The sequence below is a fragment of the Coffea arabica genome, chromosome 6c, assembly GCF_036785885.1.
Source record: "Coffea arabica cultivar ET-39 chromosome 6c, Coffea Arabica ET-39 HiFi, whole genome shotgun sequence".
Lineage (NCBI taxonomy): Eukaryota > Viridiplantae > Streptophyta > Magnoliopsida > Gentianales > Rubiaceae > Coffea > Coffea arabica.
In genome coordinates, this window is record NC_092320.1 from 2,266,033 (window position 1) to 2,287,301 (window position 21,269).

General features: G+C 36.8%; 3 protein-coding genes across 4 annotated transcripts; 2 read left to right on the forward strand and 1 right to left on the reverse strand.

Annotated features, from left to right (window-relative positions):
- Window positions 1-2,974: 2,974 nt before the first annotated feature.
- Window positions 2,975-12,511, forward strand: LOC113691421 (ataxin-3 homolog). 2 transcript variants are annotated; one of them, XM_072051911.1, is made up of 9 exons: window positions 2,975-3,130; window positions 3,286-3,445; window positions 3,805-3,910; window positions 4,117-4,180; window positions 4,507-4,612; window positions 4,724-4,778; window positions 5,635-5,688; window positions 8,438-8,707; window positions 11,588-12,511. In XM_072051911.1, exons 1-9 carry the CDS (start codon window positions 3,109-3,111, stop codon window positions 12,176-12,178), a joined length of 1,428 nt encoding a protein of 475 aa, XP_071908012.1. In that variant the 5' UTR covers window positions 2,975-3,108; the 3' UTR covers window positions 12,179-12,511. The 2 variants fall into 2 exon arrangements, with proteins under 2 accessions (XP_071908012.1, XP_071908013.1); XM_072051912.1 differs by lacking the exons at window positions 2,975-3,130; window positions 3,286-3,445 and having other exon boundaries at window positions 3,826-3,910; window positions 4,117-4,299.
- Window positions 12,512-13,435: 924 nt separating this feature from the next.
- On the forward strand, window positions 13,436-15,931 carry LOC113693909 (reticulon-like protein B12). The gene is made up of 4 exons (XM_027212683.2): window positions 13,436-13,856; window positions 14,216-14,396; window positions 15,081-15,292; window positions 15,421-15,931. The coding sequence occupies exons 1-4, from the start codon at window positions 13,787-13,789 to the stop codon at window positions 15,588-15,590; spliced, it is 633 nt and encodes a 210-aa protein (XP_027068484.1). The 5' UTR covers window positions 13,436-13,786; the 3' UTR covers window positions 15,591-15,931.
- Window positions 15,932-16,058: 127 nt separating this feature from the next.
- Window positions 16,059-20,146, reverse strand: LOC113693907 (E3 ubiquitin-protein ligase HAKAI homolog). The gene is made up of 4 exons (XM_027212680.2): window positions 20,008-20,146; window positions 18,231-18,541; window positions 17,817-17,875; window positions 16,059-17,389 (listed from the first exon to the last, which is right to left on the reverse strand). The coding sequence occupies exons 2-4, from the start codon at window positions 18,477-18,479 to the stop codon at window positions 16,201-16,203; spliced, it is 1,497 nt and encodes a 498-aa protein (XP_027068481.1). The 5' UTR covers window positions 18,480-18,541; window positions 20,008-20,146; the 3' UTR covers window positions 16,059-16,200.
- Window positions 20,147-21,269: the final 1,123 nt, after the last annotated feature.

Sequence of the window (21,269 nt, forward strand, 5' to 3'; positions counted from 1 at the left end):
AGAGCATATGTTTCTTTTTCTTCTTTTATTTCTGTGGAGGGGAGTAATAATAATAATAATATATTTTGTGAATTGTCGATGGTTCTTATGCAAAAATATTTTAAGAGTGCGTGTTGTGCGTGAGAGAGAAAGATAGTGGGCTGGGATTGTAGTACCGTACTGTAAATAGTAGAAGTAGAAAGTGCTGGTAGAGACGGTAGTGGATTGGAAACAAACCTAGCAGCAGGGGGCTGTGCTTAAATGAGCCAGCATTTTTCGGTTTGGCCGTTAAGACTTGAGAGGGTAGGGAGCGTGGGAGCGAGACGAGTCCCCATGCCAGCTTTGATCGAGTCATATGGTGTATGAGTTTGAGACGACGGCGTTTGCTAGCTGCCTGTGACGGCTGACCTGAACCCTTCCTATCCCAACGAACACCGTACACGACCACGACCAGTCCGATTTGAGTGTCACGTGATGTTAGGAGCATAGGCCACGTGTGATGGGTCGATGCCCCCTAGGTTTCTTGCCTTTGGCCTCCTCTCCCAACTCCCACGCCTGCCCCAGTTATCCATATTTATTTTATATATCAAAATGCTTTTCTTTATTGCTTAGATATTTATGCTTTTTTATCTCGCCTATTTTTGTATTTATAAAATATACTAGTATTGGTTTCCAATTGCTCCCTTTGAGTTGAATTTTTCGTTTTGGAATTGAGTACAATCGTATTCCTCGCTTAATTATTGGTATTCCACGCCATCTAATATTTCACCTATAAAAATAAATTTATATAAATGCTGCTTCGGGTTAGTTAGAATTATTCGAACTAACTTGGGTGATCGCAGTGGTCAAATTTAGGGTCAAATGCGTTAGCTTTGGGTTCGGTAGTTTCATAGGCGATATTTATACTAGTTTACGTGCTTCTTTTTGTGTAATTCGATCATCTGATCAACTACCGGAAATGATAAGGGTGGCGATCGGACCCAAGTATAGCAGAAAATTTGCTGACCCGAACCGAAAAATTTCGGGTTACCTGGTCGATCCGAAATGATCCAAAATTTAATTTTAATGTATTAATTTATCACTATAATTTCTAATAAAATTAATTTCTCACGAAACTAATTACATAATCAAGTAATAAAAATTTAAATAAACAATCCCAAATCAAATCTAAAATAAATTAAACACCGTAAAAGTGTTTTATCCCAAATCAAATATAAATTAAATTAAATCAGTATTAAGTAAAAAATAATATAATATATTATTTGTCCAAATATAATAATTTCATCTTCACACAAGTTAAATAAATTCATTTAGGATTAAGTAATTAATGCCTTTGAAAAAAAAGAATAACTTAGTTTAGTTAGATAAAATAATTTTTTTATTTATTAAATTATTTTTAATTCGTAAACGAATCAATGGATCATATTGAGTCACCCACGGGTTGACCTGAAATCGATTTTTTTTTTTTCGGGTTCATCGGGGGTTCAATTCTATTCTGACCCAAACTCATTAATTTCGTGTTAGATTCGTGTCGTGTCGGAAATTGACACCCCCTAGGAAATGACATAGTAAATCGCAATGCCTCTTTGATTTAATAAATCGACCCTGTTTAAATACTTTTTCTTTTTTGTTCCAACAAGAATGAGAGGTAGTAATTATATTTCATGCTTTCAGTTCTTTTTTTTTTTTTGTTTGCACGCAACATTATTAACTGTTCATTCTACTATTTGAAAATGATACTCCAGTAGCTAGGCTACATTTCTGTTATTTTTTAACTTTATATGTTCTTAATTTATTTAAATTTTAAAAAATACACATTAAGAGATTTCTATGAATATTTATTGGGTACTTAAATCCATGAAGGCACGTGGTTGGATTATCCATGAAGGCACGTGGCTGGATTATCTTTGGTCACCCATGAGGATTGAATCCGGTGCTAAATATTAACAAGGGATAATTTAAGAAATCATTCCGAAGGTTTTGACAATTGCGGTCAGCTTCCATAAGGTTTTGAAAAATTCCCGGTGCTTTCCTTGATGCTATGAAAATACTACGATAGCTTTCACAAACTCTATCAAATTTAAGTGAAAATGAGTTTAAAATAGAAAAATGACAATTCTTTTTTGGTAATACTTCTTTATTTTAAAACTCTAATGTCATTTAATCTAATGCTAACTACTTCATCCTCTATTTTTCTAACTAGATTTATTAATCGATTTACAAAAAGTCGACCAACCATTCAGGGAGGCATTTATTAAAATAAGTATCTTCAAAATTTACTTAACCCAAAAAATATGTTCAAAGTACCAAAAAATAATGCTTTCAAAACATTGCTTAAATTTTCCTACAAAAAAAATTAACTTGAAATTTTCACACAATGGATAATAGTTTAGTACACTTTTTAGCATTTTATTTGTTTGGCATATTAGAAAGGGGTAATATTGGATATTCATTGATTTTTTTTTTTGGGCTTATATCATCAGTTGTTACTAATACATACTTTTTTAGTAGAGGTTTTCAGAAATTTTCAAATCTTAAAAAGAAGTGATTGCAATTATTAGAAACCTCAAGAGAGGCTGCTGAAATTAGGCCTATTACTCCCTCTGTCCCACTTTGATAAATCTTGTTTTTCTTTTTCATCCGTCCCAAATTGTAGTTCAGTTTCTAATTGAAGAATGTAGTTGTATTTTAATTTTTCTAAAATACCCTTATTCAATGTAAGTTGTTGTTACTATAAACCTACCCCATTTAATGAGAGTTAATTCTTTTTTTATTATCAATTCAAGTTTCCATAAAGTTATACTCTAATTAATGTGAGGATATTTTAGAAAAATAGCTACCTAAATTGATTGTTTCAATAAAGTTAATTTTTTTTTTAAATTATGTGAAAAAGTAAATAGAACTGTCAAAGTGGGACGAAGGAGTAATAAATTTGATGGGTATGACTCTGAATCAAAACTACTGTTGATCTATTTACATTTGATAAATACTGTCTAGCGTTTAGGCTTCTTCTTGCAGTTACCGCTGCAGTATAAGGCTGGCATATCCACTAGAAGAGCTTGTAGCACGACCCCAATATCGACCAGTTGGCTCCTTCTCTTTTCCTTGGTGGTTCTCCCAGTACTGGTCATGGCGAAAAGCCGCTCTAATGGTAATTTTATGCCTTTTCTTTCCTCGAGGGAGATTAGTTAGTCTTGTTTATGCAGTGTACAGTTAATGGGCTGAATCATGAAATAGTAATTGGAAACACTCTCTGTCTTTACCTAAACGCTAGTAATTGACTATGCGTTTTTGTGTTTTTGACAGAGGCAATTCTGGTACTTCTAAGGCATGGACTCGCCGAGTTTGAGCTCACGTCTTCTCCGGTTCCTTCAGTTTCCGGTTACCGGCCTCACAAATCACCACTTGCCTCTATTTCTGTCCCTGCCACCTCCCATCGATTCTTCGCAAGAATAGGACCTTCATTGTACTACTAACTCACTTTCCCTTTATTTTTTTCCCGGCTGTCTTTTACTACTATTCCTTCCTTTTCTTGTTCATTTTTTCCCAATTATTTTCTAATCATTTGTTCCTTATTGAACTGTTTTTTAACTGTAAAAGTTTCTTGTGTTGGACTTATTTAAAGAAAAAACAATAAAAGAAACGTTATTTAATCGAATCCTTAACCTTTTACTCTACCTCAGAGCATTTAAACGACTTAATTGACGAGTTTTCTGGTATTATTTAGCGTATATATATATATATATATATACATATATATATATAGACACACACATACACGCATGTATATGTATTTTTCACCACTATCTGCGGAATATGATGTAGATATTCACCGTTGAGTAGCAGTGGAGGGTCTCCAGCACTGAAGAAAGTTGAGCGTTACTCAGTTCAGAAAGTCACTGGTGATGGACGCTGTCTGTTTCGTGCACTGGTATCAGTAAATTCTCCTACATTCCATTAGTTGAACTAGTACTTCCCCTTTCCCGTTATGCCGTCTTTGTCATTTTTTGACATTTTTAATCCTTTGATTGATGTTAATTGTGATAACTTCTTCTTCGCTTATAAGTGGTCCAACTGCTCGTCTGCAATAGTATACTTCGTTTTTGGTTAAACTTCTTTTATATGATTTTGGAACAGGTAAAAGGAATGGCGTTCAACAAAGGTATAGCACTTAGCCCCCGTGAGGAGAAAGAAAATGCTGGTAGGTCTGGATGGGTGTTGGGAAGAATTCAGATGTTATACCCATGTTATACTCATGTTGCTGCTTCAGTACACTGCCATCCTTCACAAGCAGCATAGAAAAGAAAGAATCCAGTTTTTGTATAATTTTCTTTTCTTCTTCCGATTATTTGATTTCATCCCATACTTGTCAAACACTCTAGTCTGCCTCGAGCCTATAAATCTATAATACTATGAATAATATCTGCAGATTAGGTTCCTTACTCATCTAAAGAATTTTTTGTTCACCTTATCTAAATCTCATTAACTACATGCCAATATTTGGATTGGTGGCTGTGCTTGTAACAGATGAATTGCGGATGGCTGTCAAGGAGGTAATTTGTGATAATGATAAAGAACGCCTTCATTACGAAGAAGCGTTGATTGCAATTACTGTTGAAGAGTCTTTGAAGCGGTGAGGCCTTAGATTTGTTAATGCATGTGCACTTGTTCTTCTGTTTTAGGTGCATCAATTGATTCTTTTCTTCTAATGAGGTTGGGAGACCCCATTTACTGCCTTTCTCAGTTATTGCCAACGAATTGGAAGATTGGATTTTTGGGGAGGAGAGTCAGAGCTGCTGGTTAGTATGTAAACTCTTACTTGTCCTCAAAAGGGTAGTTTTCATTAATCTGTTTTCAACTGGCTTACCATTGGTCAACATGCTTTTGTTGTCTTAACTTCCCGTTATTAACTGGTAGAGCATATAGCAAATTGTGAATTTTGATGTCTCCAACATCAACAAGAGTTTGTTATTGGGGCCTGGTGGTTTCTTCTGCAATGCAGAGCTTAGAAATCTTAGTCTTGATCACCTGAACGGTTGATCATTTTTTGTCTTGATCATCTGAATGGTTGATCCAGTCATTTATGCAATAAGCAGATAGTTTCAATCTATCAGTTAAAAACAAACTCCCCAATGGACAATTTTAACACTGTCCAGTCAATTTGATTACTTTACGCCATAAAAAATTTCTTCAAATTATATATATATTGATGAAGTTCAACTTAGTAGTTTTTGTTTAAGTTCAACTAAGTAGGACAAATTGGTTGCCTAGAAGGACAAAAGACCTCAGCATTGAAATGGGTTGCCTAGAAGGACAAAAGACCTCAGGATTGAAAAGAGGATCACGACCGAAGGCGTCAAAGGAATAACTCTTGTACAATTTTCACATTGCATTTTACCCTGCAGTTAAAATCAAATTGTGAAGTAAAAGAAGGTGGTTGTTGCCCCATGCTTTTAGGAATAGGAGGATTCTTTTTCTTTTTCTATCTTTCTTTTTTGGGAGAATAATGTGATCTATGTTCTTCTTTATTTATGTCTATTTTTTCTGCACAGTGTATTTCAACTATCCTATCAAACTCACAATGCAGCACTTGAGTTTTAAACCTCGCATTTGTTCAGCTCTGCTTACCAGCTAAATGACGCTACTCTATGGTAGGTGTTGTCAAAGCTGTGTTGCCAGCCAATTGTTGTCTACATACCAGAACATGAGGTACTTTTCCTCCTGTTTAATTTCCAATCACTTTCCTCTGAGCTTCATAAAGGTCGTTAACTTAAATTCTTCCCTGTGCCTGTTAAGTGTGATTCCCTTCTTGCGTGTCCAGTAGGTGTTTAATGAGGTTTTGTTTTCCATACGTGCTTCAGTCGCATAACTACTTGACATAGCGTGCATGTTAATTGAGATAAGTAATCATGGATCTAGAGCAAAGGTGGTGATGAGAAGCAGACTCAAGATTTCGAAAGGATATCTGCTTCGTATGGCAGTAATTCATCACCTCATCTTGCCTAGGGATACTTACTGTCCGGTAGAAAAGAATCAAAGATATTTTACCAGTAATTAAGGTTTCCTGATGATCTATCTTGACTGAACCGCCCATTTTTGGTCTTGATGATCACCAGTTGGACAAATGGTATGGCTTAATGGAAAGGTTACCTTATAAGAAGTTCGACTTGTGTAATATGTCATCCTTGTTTAGAATGGTTTTTTTAGTCTTTTTAAGTCCTAAAAGGCACATATTGTCCTTTGGAAAAAAAAAAAATTGCAGCATGGTGGACGGGGCTATGGTTTCATTCCAATTGCAGAGTATGGAGCTCAGTTTTATAAAGATTCAAGAAAAAAAGAACCTCGGAAAGTTGTGAGGCTTCTGTACAGTGGTAAGAACCATTACGATCTACTTGTTTGAGATCGTGTTTAGCAGTGACGCAGCAATGCATATTTTGTACCGAGGGAAAAGAAATGCAACACTTAAGCTGGCCTTTCAAGTTTGTTGATGACGCCTTCTTCTCTCTCTCTCTCTCTCTCAAGACAGGAGTATATGATATCTGCTTCGTTTGCTGGCTAAAATAAGGCCAGCCAAGAGTGCCACACGGTGCAGTGCAAACTTGGGCTGTACTGCTTTGGCTCTCCTTTTACATCTTGTTTTACCCTTTATGGGGGTGGGGAAGTGATTGCTGCTTCGTCTCAAAATTTTTAGTGCAGACAAAATTTTGTTTGGATATGGTATTATTTACAAAATAGAATTAATTGTATCATGAATAGATTTTTTAAATTATTTTTAACTACTTTTTTAATTCTACATATATCCCATCATAAAAAGTACTATTATTAATTCAATTTTTTTTAAAAAAATAATCTCTTGTCCAACCAAACATAACTCAAATGTAACTTTTCACCCTAGGAAAAGATTGAAGATTCATGACAATAATGTTTTGCAATGCGACTCTGTGAAGGTGTTAATAGTTGTTCTTTTTCCTATGCTCCTTTTTTTTTTTTTTTTTTTTGGTGTGTGTGAAGATGTTAGTAGCTACTTGCAAAGTGTAGACAAGGAGGAAAAAATGAACATTTGATCCATGGTGTGTTTCCTCGTTTGATTTTTAGGTTAGAACAAAAGATTACTTGTAATTCAATGCTGGTAATTGACCATAAAACAACTTATAACTCTACTTATTGAATAAATTTAAAAAAAAACATTTCCATTTAATTTTATATAAAAAATGTAAACATATCAGGTATGCATAATTCTTTGGTATCTATGCAATATATAATGTTTTTAGCAATGGTAGTTGGTCTAAACATTCTTCTTTGTCATCTTTTAAACTTCTAATTTTACTCATATAAAAATTAATTTTTACCTTAATCACCTAATCACATTCTGTCAATCTAACTACTCATAACCACCCTAATTATTGTAATTACCAAATTACTACGATCATGTAATACAAAGTTCTTTCATGAAAATTTTTATATGTAGCAAACAAAATTTCTACAAAATTGATTCATTTTAATTATTTCCAAATTACATACACATTGGGTGTGCCCTTAACACTAGTGCTTATCATTAAGCTGATGCAGCGTTAAAAAAAAAAAAAAAAAAAAAAAAAACTCATGCAGTGTAGATAAAATTAGTATAGCACCTAAAAAAAAAGATAAGACAAATAAATATAGATGGGATGAATAAGTATAGCAATAGTTTATATGAGTTTCTTCTCGTATCTTTTGTGTTTTTATATTTGTAATACTGAGTTGGAATTGTAATTCAAATCATTTGTGAATTGGTTTGTTGATTATATCATTATCAAGGGGTTCTATATAATCTTATAAAAATATAAAAAAAAATTATAGTGTAATTGATATTTTAGATGCTAAAATTACACTATAGTATGATTGGATGTTAGGATCTGTTTGTATGGCATATTATTTGTAAAAATTTATTAACGTATATCATCAACAAATTCACACCGAAATCAAGAAAATGCTATAGTAATTTTAAAAAAAAAAAATTTCAAATAATCTACTATCTGAATACATTGATAATTATAGTGTTTAAAATATTATTTAGAATAATTAATGTAACATTTTTTATCATGCGATATATGTGAGTTAAAAATGTGATTGAAAAGATAAAATGTTTGTGATATAAATAAATAATTTTTGGTCAAATAATGGCCATCCAAACACACTTATATAATCCACCCCCTCGCTCGATCGTCCTAAAAAGATGAAAAGTAAAAGAGAGAGAAGAAGGAGAAAGAGAGACAGAGAGAGAAACTTAGTCCCCACTCAAAGAAACTGAACATAACTCTCGACATCAATCAAGTTTATCATACCCGCATACCCGCAGAGAAGGAGACCGAGACGGAGACAGGAAAGAGAAGAAAAAGAAGGGAAACTATTAGCACTATCATATTTGCGTATTAGGTTTTCTTGCTTTCTTGCCTTAATTGGTTGATTCTTGATACAGAAAGAGAGAGGGAAAGAGGTTTGCAAGAGAATGGAAGGAGCCAGTAATGGAGGGATGTTGTATCATGAAGTACAAGAGTCGAAGCTGTGCGCGGTGCATTGCGTGAATACAGTGTTGCAGGGCCCATTCTTCTCGGAATTCGATTTGGCGGCCCTTGCTTCCGATCTCGACCGCCGGGAGCGTCAGATGATGCTGCAAGCCGGCGGTGATTTCCTCCCCGACCCCGACGAGTCCCACAACGTCTCCCTCGACGGCGATTTTAGCATACAGGTTTGCCTTCAACATTTGTCCATTGAAAGGAACACTTGCTATGTCTCTCACTAGATTCTGCAAGGAACACTTATTCGTGAATTTTTAGTGCTGAAATACTTCCATGGGATTGCTTTTCACGGCATTGCGGATTCCAGTAGTTGGGCCCAAGATGTTCTTGGAGAGCTGATGGTTGTAGGATTGGGCTTGAATAATTAAGGCGAGATTTTGTTGTGCATATATGAATTTTTGGGTTGCTTTCCGGTTTTAATTGACTTCTTTTTTTCTTCTTTTTCTTTTGTTTATGAAGTTGAAGATTTAAATGTACTTCTTAATTTCTGCTTTAATGTTTTAATTCAACTTATTGAAGACTCTGTTAAGAATGCATGTCTTTCGTTTCATTGGTAACATACGATCAATGCACTTAAAGATTCAATTTTTGGTTCCAAAATTAACTGTTGTGCTGCCAAACAAGCCTTGACTACTAGCCAAAGCACATAGGGTGTAGGTCCTAGAAACAAGTGCTTCCTGGTTCTGTGCTCTTATCCTGTATTGGTTCTTTGTTTTTCTCTGAAATTTCCAGAGCCAATTGAGTAAGGTTCAGGTAGATAACATTTGCTACAGAGGAAGGTGTACATTGAACATGGCTCATGGTTTCCCTTTTATTGCTTATTGTTTAAATGCAAAAGAGACTTGATCATCCAAGATAGGATTTTTAGAAGTTGATATGATGTGAAATGTGTGACTAAAGTGAAATGTTTATATTTTTTCAAGCTTACGGCGCCTCATACATTGACTAGCATTGAATGTTTATGAGTTTGTAAACTATTATCTAAGAAACTTTCCTGGGATGCAACACAAAAATGAAAAATTGTCACACATTTGTTTACGAATAAATGATTCAGATGGAAAATGCTTTATTGGATTGTATGTCACAACATGCAGAATGAAATTATATTGTGTTTATATGTAATTGCCGTTAAAACTTTAAGTAGTCAGCTGATAGTTTCCCATAGCATGGTATTTACTGCCTCAATCTGAAAAATGAATGTTTCATCTTTTGTGTCTAAACGCTAAGGGGTGAATGCTATGGTAGTCACACAGTTAATGGCTGTCATATTTCCTATGCGATGAAAGAACTTGTCATGTTACACAGATCAACTATATACTGTCTATCCTAGTGTAAAAATGCTTTCGATGAGCATATGTAGGTATTTGAGAATACCAGTGTTGAAAGTTCGTATCGTACGTGTAGCAGGAAGCTAAACACAATAGTGTAAGAATCTTTTGTATGCAGTGTAAAGAATATTTTATATTATTACAGGTGTGTTAGATTGACCCATATAGTAGATAAGAATCTTCCATGCAAATGATTAAGCTTGAGGATTCATAACATTTGGTTTTTGATTGGATGTTTTTGGATTTATGTTTACCTTACTAGGTTTTGATTTCTACATTGCTCCTTGTCCATTTGTATTAGCACGGCCAAAATATGTGCAAACTGAAAAAATGATAGATGTCATTTAATTGTGATATACTTGTATCAGCTTCTGAACAGAGTAAAATATGCACAATCATTTTTATTGGAAAACTGAGAATAAGAATTTATGATGAACTGAGTTCAGAAATGGAAAGTAATTCAATTAGTTTTTGTTATCTGGAATGAGTTGCATAGGAATTTTTGTTGATGGAGCTAATAGAGGATTATCAGCTCTAAGTGAGAGAGATAATGTTTCATTTCAAAGGAGAAATTGAATACGTTAAAGTAGTCCCATGATAACTTTGGCAGGCTTTTCTGGAACCAAGACTCAGGTGACGGAATTTCGTCTTCAAGCTGCTCCCCCTCCCCTTTAGGAGGGTGGCGTCCTTTCCATAAACTGTAGATGTAGATATCATCTAAGTTGCTACTGCAAGTTAATGGTATTGAATGATCCTCCGTTCACATTTAATTGAGACTCTAGATTACATGTAATGCTCTGAAGTTGGAGAACTTGATAGATAAGACACTGATATCATCACATCTCTCTTGTGTTTAACTATCAAGGCAATTACTTTTCTTTGCCTCCAAAGCATCATTTTGGCCCGATGTCAGTCATCCTTAGGATGTAGTTTAGTTGTGTTTGGTTTTGGATGGTCCTGCACGTGGAACATGTGTTTTCAGTGTTTAGGAAAACTTGAAGGACCTTACTCGTGTCATTCACTGGATACCTGAAATGATGTTAGTATTTTGGCCAGAAACCCTAAGTGGGTAAAATCCGTCATTTCGTGTTATTGTGGTTGAAAAGTACGACCTGTTTGACACTGTTATTAGTCCTTTTTGTTTCTTGCTTTTTATGTCTCAGATTTTGACTTCCTGTAGCTTTAGTCTTTGTTGATGAATATCTTGCAGTTGCATTTTATATGTTTTTCTTCTAACATTATTCCCGGTTTTTCTGATCTTTACGATTTGCCTTTCCTGGTTTGCCCAGTATCATTGATTAATGGGTAATGCGTGATCAATGCCATACTAGTAAATTTGGTCTTTGTTAGCTTTTGCGTACTCTAGCCGGTGTTGGAAATCATTTCCTCCTATAGGCTGGGCTTTAATGCATGAAAAAGAGTTATTCAGAGAAATGTGTACATGCCATTTAACTTGTTTGGGGCTCTGTTTACTGGTTGCCATTCACATTCAGCTATTTCTCTTCTCCTTGTAGAACTATATACAATGTATGTTTTGGTCAGTACATTGTTCTCTCTCTTCCATAATCTGAAAATATATCTGATCCATCCTGAAATTTATTCTGTCAATGCATTAACCATTTTTCTGGGTTATTCTTTCTTTTCCCCCTTAGTTTCTCCTCTCTTTGTTTGTTGAAGAGGTGGTTAGCTTCTTTCTTGATCTAATAGAGTTTATGCTTGTAGGTCCTGGAAAAGGCTTTGGAGGTATGGGATTTGCAAGTTATACCTCTTAACAGTCCTGTTGCTGAACCTGCACAAATTGACCCAGAGCTTGAAAATGCGTTTATCTGTCATTTACAAAATCATTGGTTCTGTATCAGGAAAGTAAATGGAGAATGGTATAACTTTGATAGTCTTTATGCAGCACCTGAGCACCTATCCAAGTTTTACCTTTCTGCCTATCTGATTTCTCTGAGGGGTTCAGGTTGGAGCATTTTCCTCGTAAGAGGTAATTTTCCAAAGGAGTGCCCTATAGCATCTTCTGAATCTTCTAATGGGTACGGGCAGTGGTTGTCCCCTGAAGATGCTGAGAGAATTACAAAGTCTTGCAACTCGACACAGAGGACGGCTCCTGGAAGTAGTCAAATTCGGCAATTTTCTGATTCTTATATGCAGTATGGTGGTGGAGGGTTATCGTTGGATGAAGATGATGAAGATTTCAAAGCTGCAATAGCTGCCAGCTTGACGGATTCTGCAACGGCAGTTAAAGACATTCCGGCTGATGTGTTAGACGATGAAAATAAGAAAAGTGGTGAAGAGAATATCAGAGAGTGAATAATTGACGACATTGAATGTTGGGGATGGAATTTGCGAAAGATCTGATGTCTGGTGGGTTGAAATTCACTACTCAGCTTCAGGCGCATAAATTCTGTGGTACGCATCACTGTTTCTTGTTGGGGTATTGGAAACAGGAGCGGTTTTGGAACTCAGATACAATGGCTGATGATTTTTCGATGATAATGGTGAGATCTTACTGAACAGTTTGTAGAATTCTAGATACTGTGGAATTTGCATGTTGATATTGCTAAGACCTTGTCTCGCTTATAAAGTTTAGGACTGCTAAAATTAGTGGAAAAGGAAATAAAGCAAAGAACAAATGCCCGAGAATCATCCATCCAAAAATTGTTAAAATCCGGTGTCTGCAGTCCGGTGGCCTTTTGCCCGGAATGGGCTCTGCGTAAGATTTTGGTTTCGGATTTTCTGAATGTGCGAACTCACAAGGAGATGCCTGTTTAAGTGAACAGGTTTACTGAACTGCTCAGGAACAAATTTACGCCCGGTGAAACAAAAACATGGTGTACTATCACATTGTAAATGCAGATTTATACCGAGAAAGACTCCAGTACTCAACACATTGTAATAGAAGGAAAAAATTTTATTAGTTATTAGGAGTTGTTATACTAATAGAAATGCATGGAATTCGCAACCCGGACTAGTGGGATTAAAATTTTTTAGTGTAATAAAAAAACTCTTTTTACCACCAAAAGGCCGATCGACTCTGCTGTTTTCGACTGAAGCATTCGAGAGAAGAATTTCCGGAAAAGACATCAGTGGAATGTGTGGCTGGAATAACCACTGGGCCATTGGTGCAGTGACCACCGCCTTCTTGGTGGGGTGAGAAGCCAGGATTCGAACCTTGCCTCCCATAAAAAATGTCACATTTTTATGGTTTATTTTCAAAAAATTCAGGCGGGTGTGCTGTACATTCGTCTGGTTCGATGGTGGTTTAGTTCTCTCCGATTTATCCCTGAGCCTTCTTAGGCTCGCTCACTTTTTCTTAATGTAGGATAGATTAGATTTATCGGCAAAAAAAAAAAAAAAGAATGTGTGGCTGGAATGTCTTCGTCCCAGTTTCCACCCGCAACTCCACGGGCCATTCTGCTACTATTCCCGGTGGACCCCACCGTCCACATTTATGTCGTACAGGACCATAGAATATACATATACATATGTATACACGCACGCACGCACGCACGCACACAGTGTGTGTGTGTGTGTATAGAGTAGTAGTACTAAATTATCTTTCTTCTGCCATGGGGTGGTCAATTGTCAAGGGCTTGCGGGCGGAAAAGGAAAAAGAAAAAAGGGAGAAAGGAAAGCCATTGAGTGTGTTTTCAAGCTTTTAAGGCTGGAATCTGATAATTCACTAACCCCTTTTAACTTTCAGCATTTGTCCACTTATTTGTCGACATGTACAGCATAAGAAGAGAGATTGATTAAACAAATGCGGCAATTTCTGCTCCGATGTAAATAATACTACATGTAAAAATTTACTCTGACGTATCCTGTAGTCCTTTCTACCGATTGAATTTTCCTGTTCTTGAGGAACCTCGGCTGCTGCATTTGGCTTTCTGATTATTGTCTATCGTCCCTTCCGTTGAAATGGGTTCATCATCAGATCGGTTGTTCAACAGGCAGGGAACAGTTCATCAAATTCTTGGAGGAGGGCTTGGTAAGTCCTCGCAATTCAGATGCTTGTTTACTTAAAGTTTTCTGATTATGGATTTTGGATTTCCAATCGAGTAAAAGAAAGTTTTCTGAGTGGATGGTCGTTACAGTTTACTGCATTGGTATACGTGAAATTGCCCTGTATGTTTATGATATTAGAAACCCCAAGCTAATGGATAACCTTCTTGCCAATGAAGAAACTGAGATCATCTGTTGCTTCTCCTAAATCTAATGGTATTTGGTAATAGAATAGTTGGGATGAGGCTTCTTTGAGTCGGATTTACTTGCCAATGACTTCTCCTATCCATCCAAGATGTGGATGCGAACAAAGTTTCTGATGCTGTGCTTTTACTAACTCTACAGCTGCAGATGTGATACTGTGGAGGCACAAGAACTCAAGTGCCGGAATATTGGTTGTAACTTTAGCAGCTTGGGTGGTCTTTGAAAAATCTGGCTATACATTGATATCCTTGGTATCGAGTGTGTTCTTGCTTCTGTTGACAATTCTCTTTTTCTGGGCGAAATCTGCGGCTATCCTCAACAGGTAATGCATGAAACTGTTAATCATGTCATCTAAGTTTCTTTTCCTTTTGAAGGGGATTGTCGTGCTTCGGACGTATATTAACGAGCCGAGTTGAGACATTATGGTGGTGAACATCTTCAAATGATGAATAGTGTGCATTAGTCTGAGGAGGGTTAAACGAATCTTTATCTTGCTTGCTTTTCATGTCTGGTACCCCTTGTGTCTTAATTCTCCATAGCATGGTTATTTAGTTCCATTTGTTTCCATTAGCGCTAAGCCATAACTACACGAGTATTTCACGGTTTTGATGGATCCATCAGATGTCCCTATATGTGTCACGCTTGTTGGAGTCTGTAGCCAGTGACATGCTACCAGATTACACTGATTTGATGAGATAGGTAAACTGAAGATTGAGCACTCCTGACATGACCAACACGTTACAATGTGACCTCTTCCACCTTACACATAAAAGGGCTGTCGAAGTTCAATTTTATTGAGATATTATTAGTAATGTAGCCAGTATTTGCCAATTATGAGGCATTCAAATTGTACGTGGTTTGGGTGTTTTTTGACTATAAACTTTCAGTATAAGGATTCACCTGTAAAATATGGTTCGTTTGCTATTTGTTGTTTAAGATCCTAATGTTAAGTTCCCGTCAAGTGACGCTGACTTTTTCATAGCGGCCTTGTAAATTTATGAAACAGACCTGCTCCACCTCTGCCACATTTGCATCTCTCAGAGGAAATGGTTGACGATGCAGCGGCTACTATACGCAGTCACATAAATATGTTGCTCTCAATATCCCAGGATATAGCACTGGGTAAGGACTCGAGGATGTTTGTTAAAGCCGCGGCATGCCTGCTGCTCATCTCTGCCATTGGTAGCTTTGCGGATTTCCTTTCACTGGGCTACATTAGTAAGTTGATAATCCTGTTACTTAAAAATTACCAGTTGTTGAGAATGATAGCCGTCTTGGCTAAAGATTAAACTCAGCGCTCCTCTTATTATTTTCTTCAATGGCTTCTTGGTTTATTTTGATGGCAGGCCTAGTTACTCTTCTTACAGTTCCTGCAATTTATGAGAGGTATGAGGACCAGATTGACAGATTTGCAATTTTGGGCTACAAGAGATTGAGGCTGTTGTATGACCGGCTTGATAGAGAGTGTTTTAGCAGGATTCAGAGTTTAATTTTGGAGAAGAAAAAGCTTAGCTGATCATCCTCACTAAAGAATGTTTCGAGTCTTGAGGTCTTGATGTTTTCTTTTTACTCATTTTTCACACATCGCATGCTTCTCTTAAGGCATCAGAGGACTAGGTTGGGAAGAATTCTCTCCCTCAAACTTGCAAAAGTGCGCTTGGCCAGAACTCATTTCCCCGTCTGTTTCCACTATATGCACTTCAAGGACCTCTCGAAAGGCAGGTCTACACTCGTGCATGACTTGAGGGGGGTCGCAACTCACACGTATGGATATTATGACCTGGTGATTGAAATACTTCTACATGGGAGAGATTGTTTATTCTTAATATTAATACATGCTTTCAACGAGTTTCAAGAGAGGCTGGAAATTAACCTTTGCACTAGTCACCCAGGCAACTGCATTCCAATTCTAAAAAAAATTAAGGAAAATAAAGTAAAAAGTATAGTTGGTCCCCTTTCATTCTTCACAGAAATATTCAAGACATTGCTTTAAAAGTCACTTTGAATAGCCTTTTCAATCCATTTTCAAGAAACCATCACTACTATCATCCATCTGGTAAGATGCAACGCAAAGTTCATGATAGTTTGAAAAAAAAAACATCCAGTTGAAAAAAGTAACAAATTTACTACTCCTGATTACTAACAAAACTGTCACGCTTTTCATTTGGCCAACCAAAGCCTTGTCCATCATTGTTTGTCTCATTGGAGTAGAACTTGCCTCGTTTAATCTGAGCCAAATGTGGAGGAAAAGGAGGTGGTGGTGGGAGGGGAAGAGGTGGCTGTGCTAATATGCCCTTCCCGTCCCGAGCGTCCATAGATGTTCCACTTTGCCCGCTTTCCATCCCTTTGTTCGTGGAAGGATGTAGTGGTAGGTTTGAAAGTAAAGCTGCTGGATTCCGTCCATAATCCCCTTGGAGAATTGCAGGCCTTCCTTGAGGATCTGATGCAGTATTATTCATGAAGCCCTCGACACTCCCTGGACCCGTGGGAGATGTTTCAAAATTCCCAACACCAGGTCCCAAACTCCAGGGCCGAGGATAGCTTTCCGCAAAATTTATGCTACCAGCAGGACCTGGTGGAAAGCCTAACAATGGCCCTTGTTCTGATCCAACTTCTGGCGTTGACTCTGGCCTTGCCATGTCATATGGTGCACCATAAAATGGTTGAGCTCCATCAGGCATAAAATGGGGATAAACAAACTGAGGGGGAACTAAACCTGGATTCAGATTCACTGGTCCAGCAAAGCCAGGGGATTGAAGGGCTTGCATCGGATATTCAGGAAACGGAGACTCTGCTCTTATTCCTTGCTGCTTTTCTGGAATCTGACTTGAATCTTGCCGTATGCCACCAGGTGAATCAAAAGCCTGCTGAGTAAAGCGGTTCTGTGAACCAAGCCTGTCAAAGCCTGGAGGCGCATTATTATCAAGAAGTTGCTCTGAGGAATGGTTCTGAATTTGCCCAGGAAAAGATGGCATTACTTTTGGCTGCATGAAAGGCCTAGAAATTGATTGGTCTCTTAATTGTGGACGATGAGCTTCACGATCATGAACCTGGGAATTTGAGTGCATAGAAAACATTGGCCTCGGTGGGGCTTGAACTGTAGAATCTGAGGCTGTAGATTTTCTCATACTTGCTGCCTCTGAATCATTTCCTTCTTTTTCTGCATTGGGATGCAGAAGGTCACCATGAGTCTCAAGGATATGTGACTCAAAATCAGACTTCTTGAGGAAAGACTTGAGACAGTGAGGGGCAGCACAAATGAAGATTCCTTCCATCAACTTAATTGTCTGAATCTTCTGAATCCGTTCGTCACATCTGTACCGCAGTGTAAAATTCAGAAACAGAGATTGTACAATAGCCACCTTTAACTTGTTCCATCAAGCACAGTGAAAACAAAAAAAAAAAACAACGGATGGAAATGGTTGAGAAAATAGTCTCTTCTCTGAAATTCTAGAGCCTGATCACATAATCAAACATTTGACAAGGAAAATTTGATGATATCATAGAATACGCTATAAATTGGGATTCCATGTTCTGACAGACACAAAAAAAAAAAAAAAATTTGGAGGAGGAGGGAGAGAGGGGGGGGGGGGACACATACTCCCCCTATATATTCATCTCACACATCGCTCCCAATGTAAACAGCCATATGATTAACATAACATAGTCAGGCTGATTCTGTAATCATCTCCCAAATCAGTTCTGAGATAATAATTCAAAAAGGATTTACTATGAAACTTACATGAAGCAAAAAGAATCACTCCTGGCGCAATCCAGACAGAAGACATGGTCACAAGGGCTCTGCAAGAACATGAAGTAGTAAATGAATAAAACTGAAGCTAAGAAACACAAACAAAAATCATTCCATTCAGCTCACAGACAGCTGTAAACAGCTGTATATGACATGAGCTTTACTTACTCAAGTTAGACAATGCAACATGAATCCTTAATCATTCCTTGAACATTTATAGTGCACAAAGGAGAACTTAGGATTGCATAAATTGGAAAAACGCAATAAAGTTGATAAAACATTCTGCTTGTTTCCAATTAAATTGTCTTCTGAAGTGTGGTGCAAACTCATAAGGAAAATTTTTTTTTTTTTTAAATGAAGGAACTAGAACAGTAGAGATGGAGGAAAAATGTACTGAATACACACCAGACGCCCATAGACAGCGATGGGTAAGTCACAATGTACACAAAAATGAACTCTTTCACCAAGTTGGCGACGGGACCTACGACCAACAATCTTGACAAGGGCAGTTGCAGCAGGTGAACCAAGGCACTTTGCTACAGGGAGATCCGCTAAGACAAGGTGATCAGGGCATGCAACTGTCACTGTGTCAGCAGGCAAGGGCTTCAAACCTCCAGCTTCACTGGATGGCTTCCTAAGGCGGATCTGAAGCATCTTTTAGGAAAGATGCTTCTGTTGTACAAGCAATCAATAGAAAAATGAAGTCTTTCCTGAACCTGCAGCCATCAAGAAAATCAGTCAAGCGAAAGGTATGCATATAATTTGGAATAGACAGAAACCATGAAGGAGATGCACAAAAAAGTAAATTCACAAGAATAAAGCCAATCAAAAGTGTAGGGCATACAAAAAGAATTTCAGGGGTTGAAACATAGACAGAAGACATATTTTAATACTCAAGTACTATATATTAGAGCAGTGAAAGTGGCTACACAAAATAAATGAAGCATAAAAACTGAACAATTCCTAATAGAATTTCATTCAACTCAATCAAATATATCGTCGTTGTCATATCTATGTCCAAAACCATGTGAAGGTACCAAAACGGGGCTTTAAAGCCATGATGCAAATAAGTCAAGTGAACAGATTAACCAATTGAGATTTGGGATACAGATTATCAGATTATGGAAACAAATGTAGAAACTTTAGCATGTTTGTCATGCCAAAAAAGACTGAGTACCGTACATTATGGAAACAAATCCATAAACAAATTAGGGAATCATAAGTTTTGGCAGAAGACGCATGACAAAAAACATGAATGTTTCTGAAACAACCACTAATTGCCTTGAAATTCGTTTACACTATTGACATGTCTGAATCAGAAACTGACATTGAAAAATACAAATAAAATCTGATAAGATCATCTAACCACTTGAAAACATTTGAAGATGGTGCACACAGATGATACAAACACCAGAAAGGAGTACTGATTTCCTAGGGAATAATCAGAGGACCAACTGCAACGAAAATATGACTAAGAAGGGCTTAAACATTGCTTTCTAATCCGTTAAAAAAGTGGAAAAAGGAAGGAACAGAGTTCGATGTTTAAAAGAAGTCCCATTTTGGATTGAACTCTCAACCAAAAAGGGGGGGGGGGGGGGGGGGGGGGGGGGAACTGCAAGGATAAAAATTGTAAATCAGCAAATGAATGGAAATCTTAAGTTGGCAAAGACAAATCACTTTCGTTACTCAGACACTGTAATAATTTGCAAACAAATAGGAAGGCTATCTACATCCAAGAAATATGAACAAAGAAAGGGGAAAAACATGGAAGTCATCCACCAAAGAGCCTCCACGAAATCAAGAGAGCTTAGCAATTAAGTTTGAATTCTAAACGATCAAAGAAAAGTTTGAATTCTAAACCCTAATGACACCGCCTAAGCAACTGAAAACAGCATAAAACCAAGTAAATAAATAAATTATGTGTGTACGTGTGTGCATTGGTTTAAACCATACTCCTTCACTGAAGAAGCCACCTCTGAAATATATAATTCCGTCGCCAACTCAAAATTACTAGTTGGCTGAAAAAAGGGAGCATACGATTAAAGTCTAGGGGTACCGGCTTTTGATCTGATGGGGAAAAAAAAAAAAAAAAAAAAAGAAGCTTTAAAGCAGCAGAATGGGGGTCTTTGGTAGTGGCCAACGGCATCACCGTCTTTTTATCGTAAATAAGGAAATCACCTACCAAAGAAAACGAGGATGAAGGAGAGACTGCAAATCGACGCCGCTGTTGTCCTCTTGGGTTTCTGCATGTGGTCTACCGACGTACGGCGGAGCCTGATGGACGATTAACCCCTCTCCCAGAGGGCCAAAACGAAAGATTCAATTTTTTCAGCGGCTTCCCCCAGATTTTGTGGTATTTGCAATTTTTGTCCGCTGTACCATGGGCCTTATATGAGCCCAAATGTTTTCCCCTAAACTACGGGATTGCTCGCCACGCGTTTTTTTTTTTTTTTTTTTTTTGGGGAAAAAGGTCGCCACGCCTTTTGACATTACCAATTAATAAAATAGCTCGCCCCCTCCGCAGTTTTATACTAACCAATTGCAAGTTCCAACAATTTGTGAACATATCAGACAATTTAACCCCAAAAAAATGGGATAATTTCAGAAACTTCCCTGAAGAATTTTAACAATTTCACTTAGTACCTTTAAGGTCTTTAATATTACACCCACTTCCCTTAACCCTATAAAATGATCATAATAATCTTAAAGTATTAATATTTTTCATGCAATTAAACAATTCGCTCCTAATCTTGTGCATATGAATGCATCACATAATTAGACATTCAATGAAAACAAAAATAAGATTCATTCGTGAAATAATCAATTATGTCCTAAACACAATTTTAATATATTATAAATTAATTTTAGCTTTGTTTGAAGGATTTGAAAATGAATAGAAAGAGACGTAATATGAAGGTTTAAAAAGGACAAGACTGGTATTGGCACTCTAATATTTGAGAGATAGGGTATTATATTAATGCAATTATTGAAATTTTTTGAGTTTAACAGTGTTGATTTTTTGTTTAACTTAGATTGAGATTTTAGAATCTAGAAATTGATTGTGTTGGTAGTCATAGCAATAATGGTACACATTTGAGATGTAATAATATGAAAGATTTAAAATAGTAGATAAAAGGGTTGAAAGTAGGTTTCAAAATTTGTACATGTTTCATGTTTTTTTTAAAGAATTTTATAAAAAGGTAATATAAATTTCATAATTTCATGAGAGCATTTTGGGCAATTTATTCAAAATTTTGATCATTAAATAGTTTTTGTTACCAAAATGGTGAACTTATGGGAGGTAGTGTAATTTTTCAAATCTTAGCGGAGGTTGCTAAAATTATCCCCCCCCCCCAAAAAAAAGAAACAAGTAGAATATGCGAGAGTACTGTAAATCCCACCAAAACTCGTGAAAGTGCAATGGATGACTTAGGGCCTGTTTGA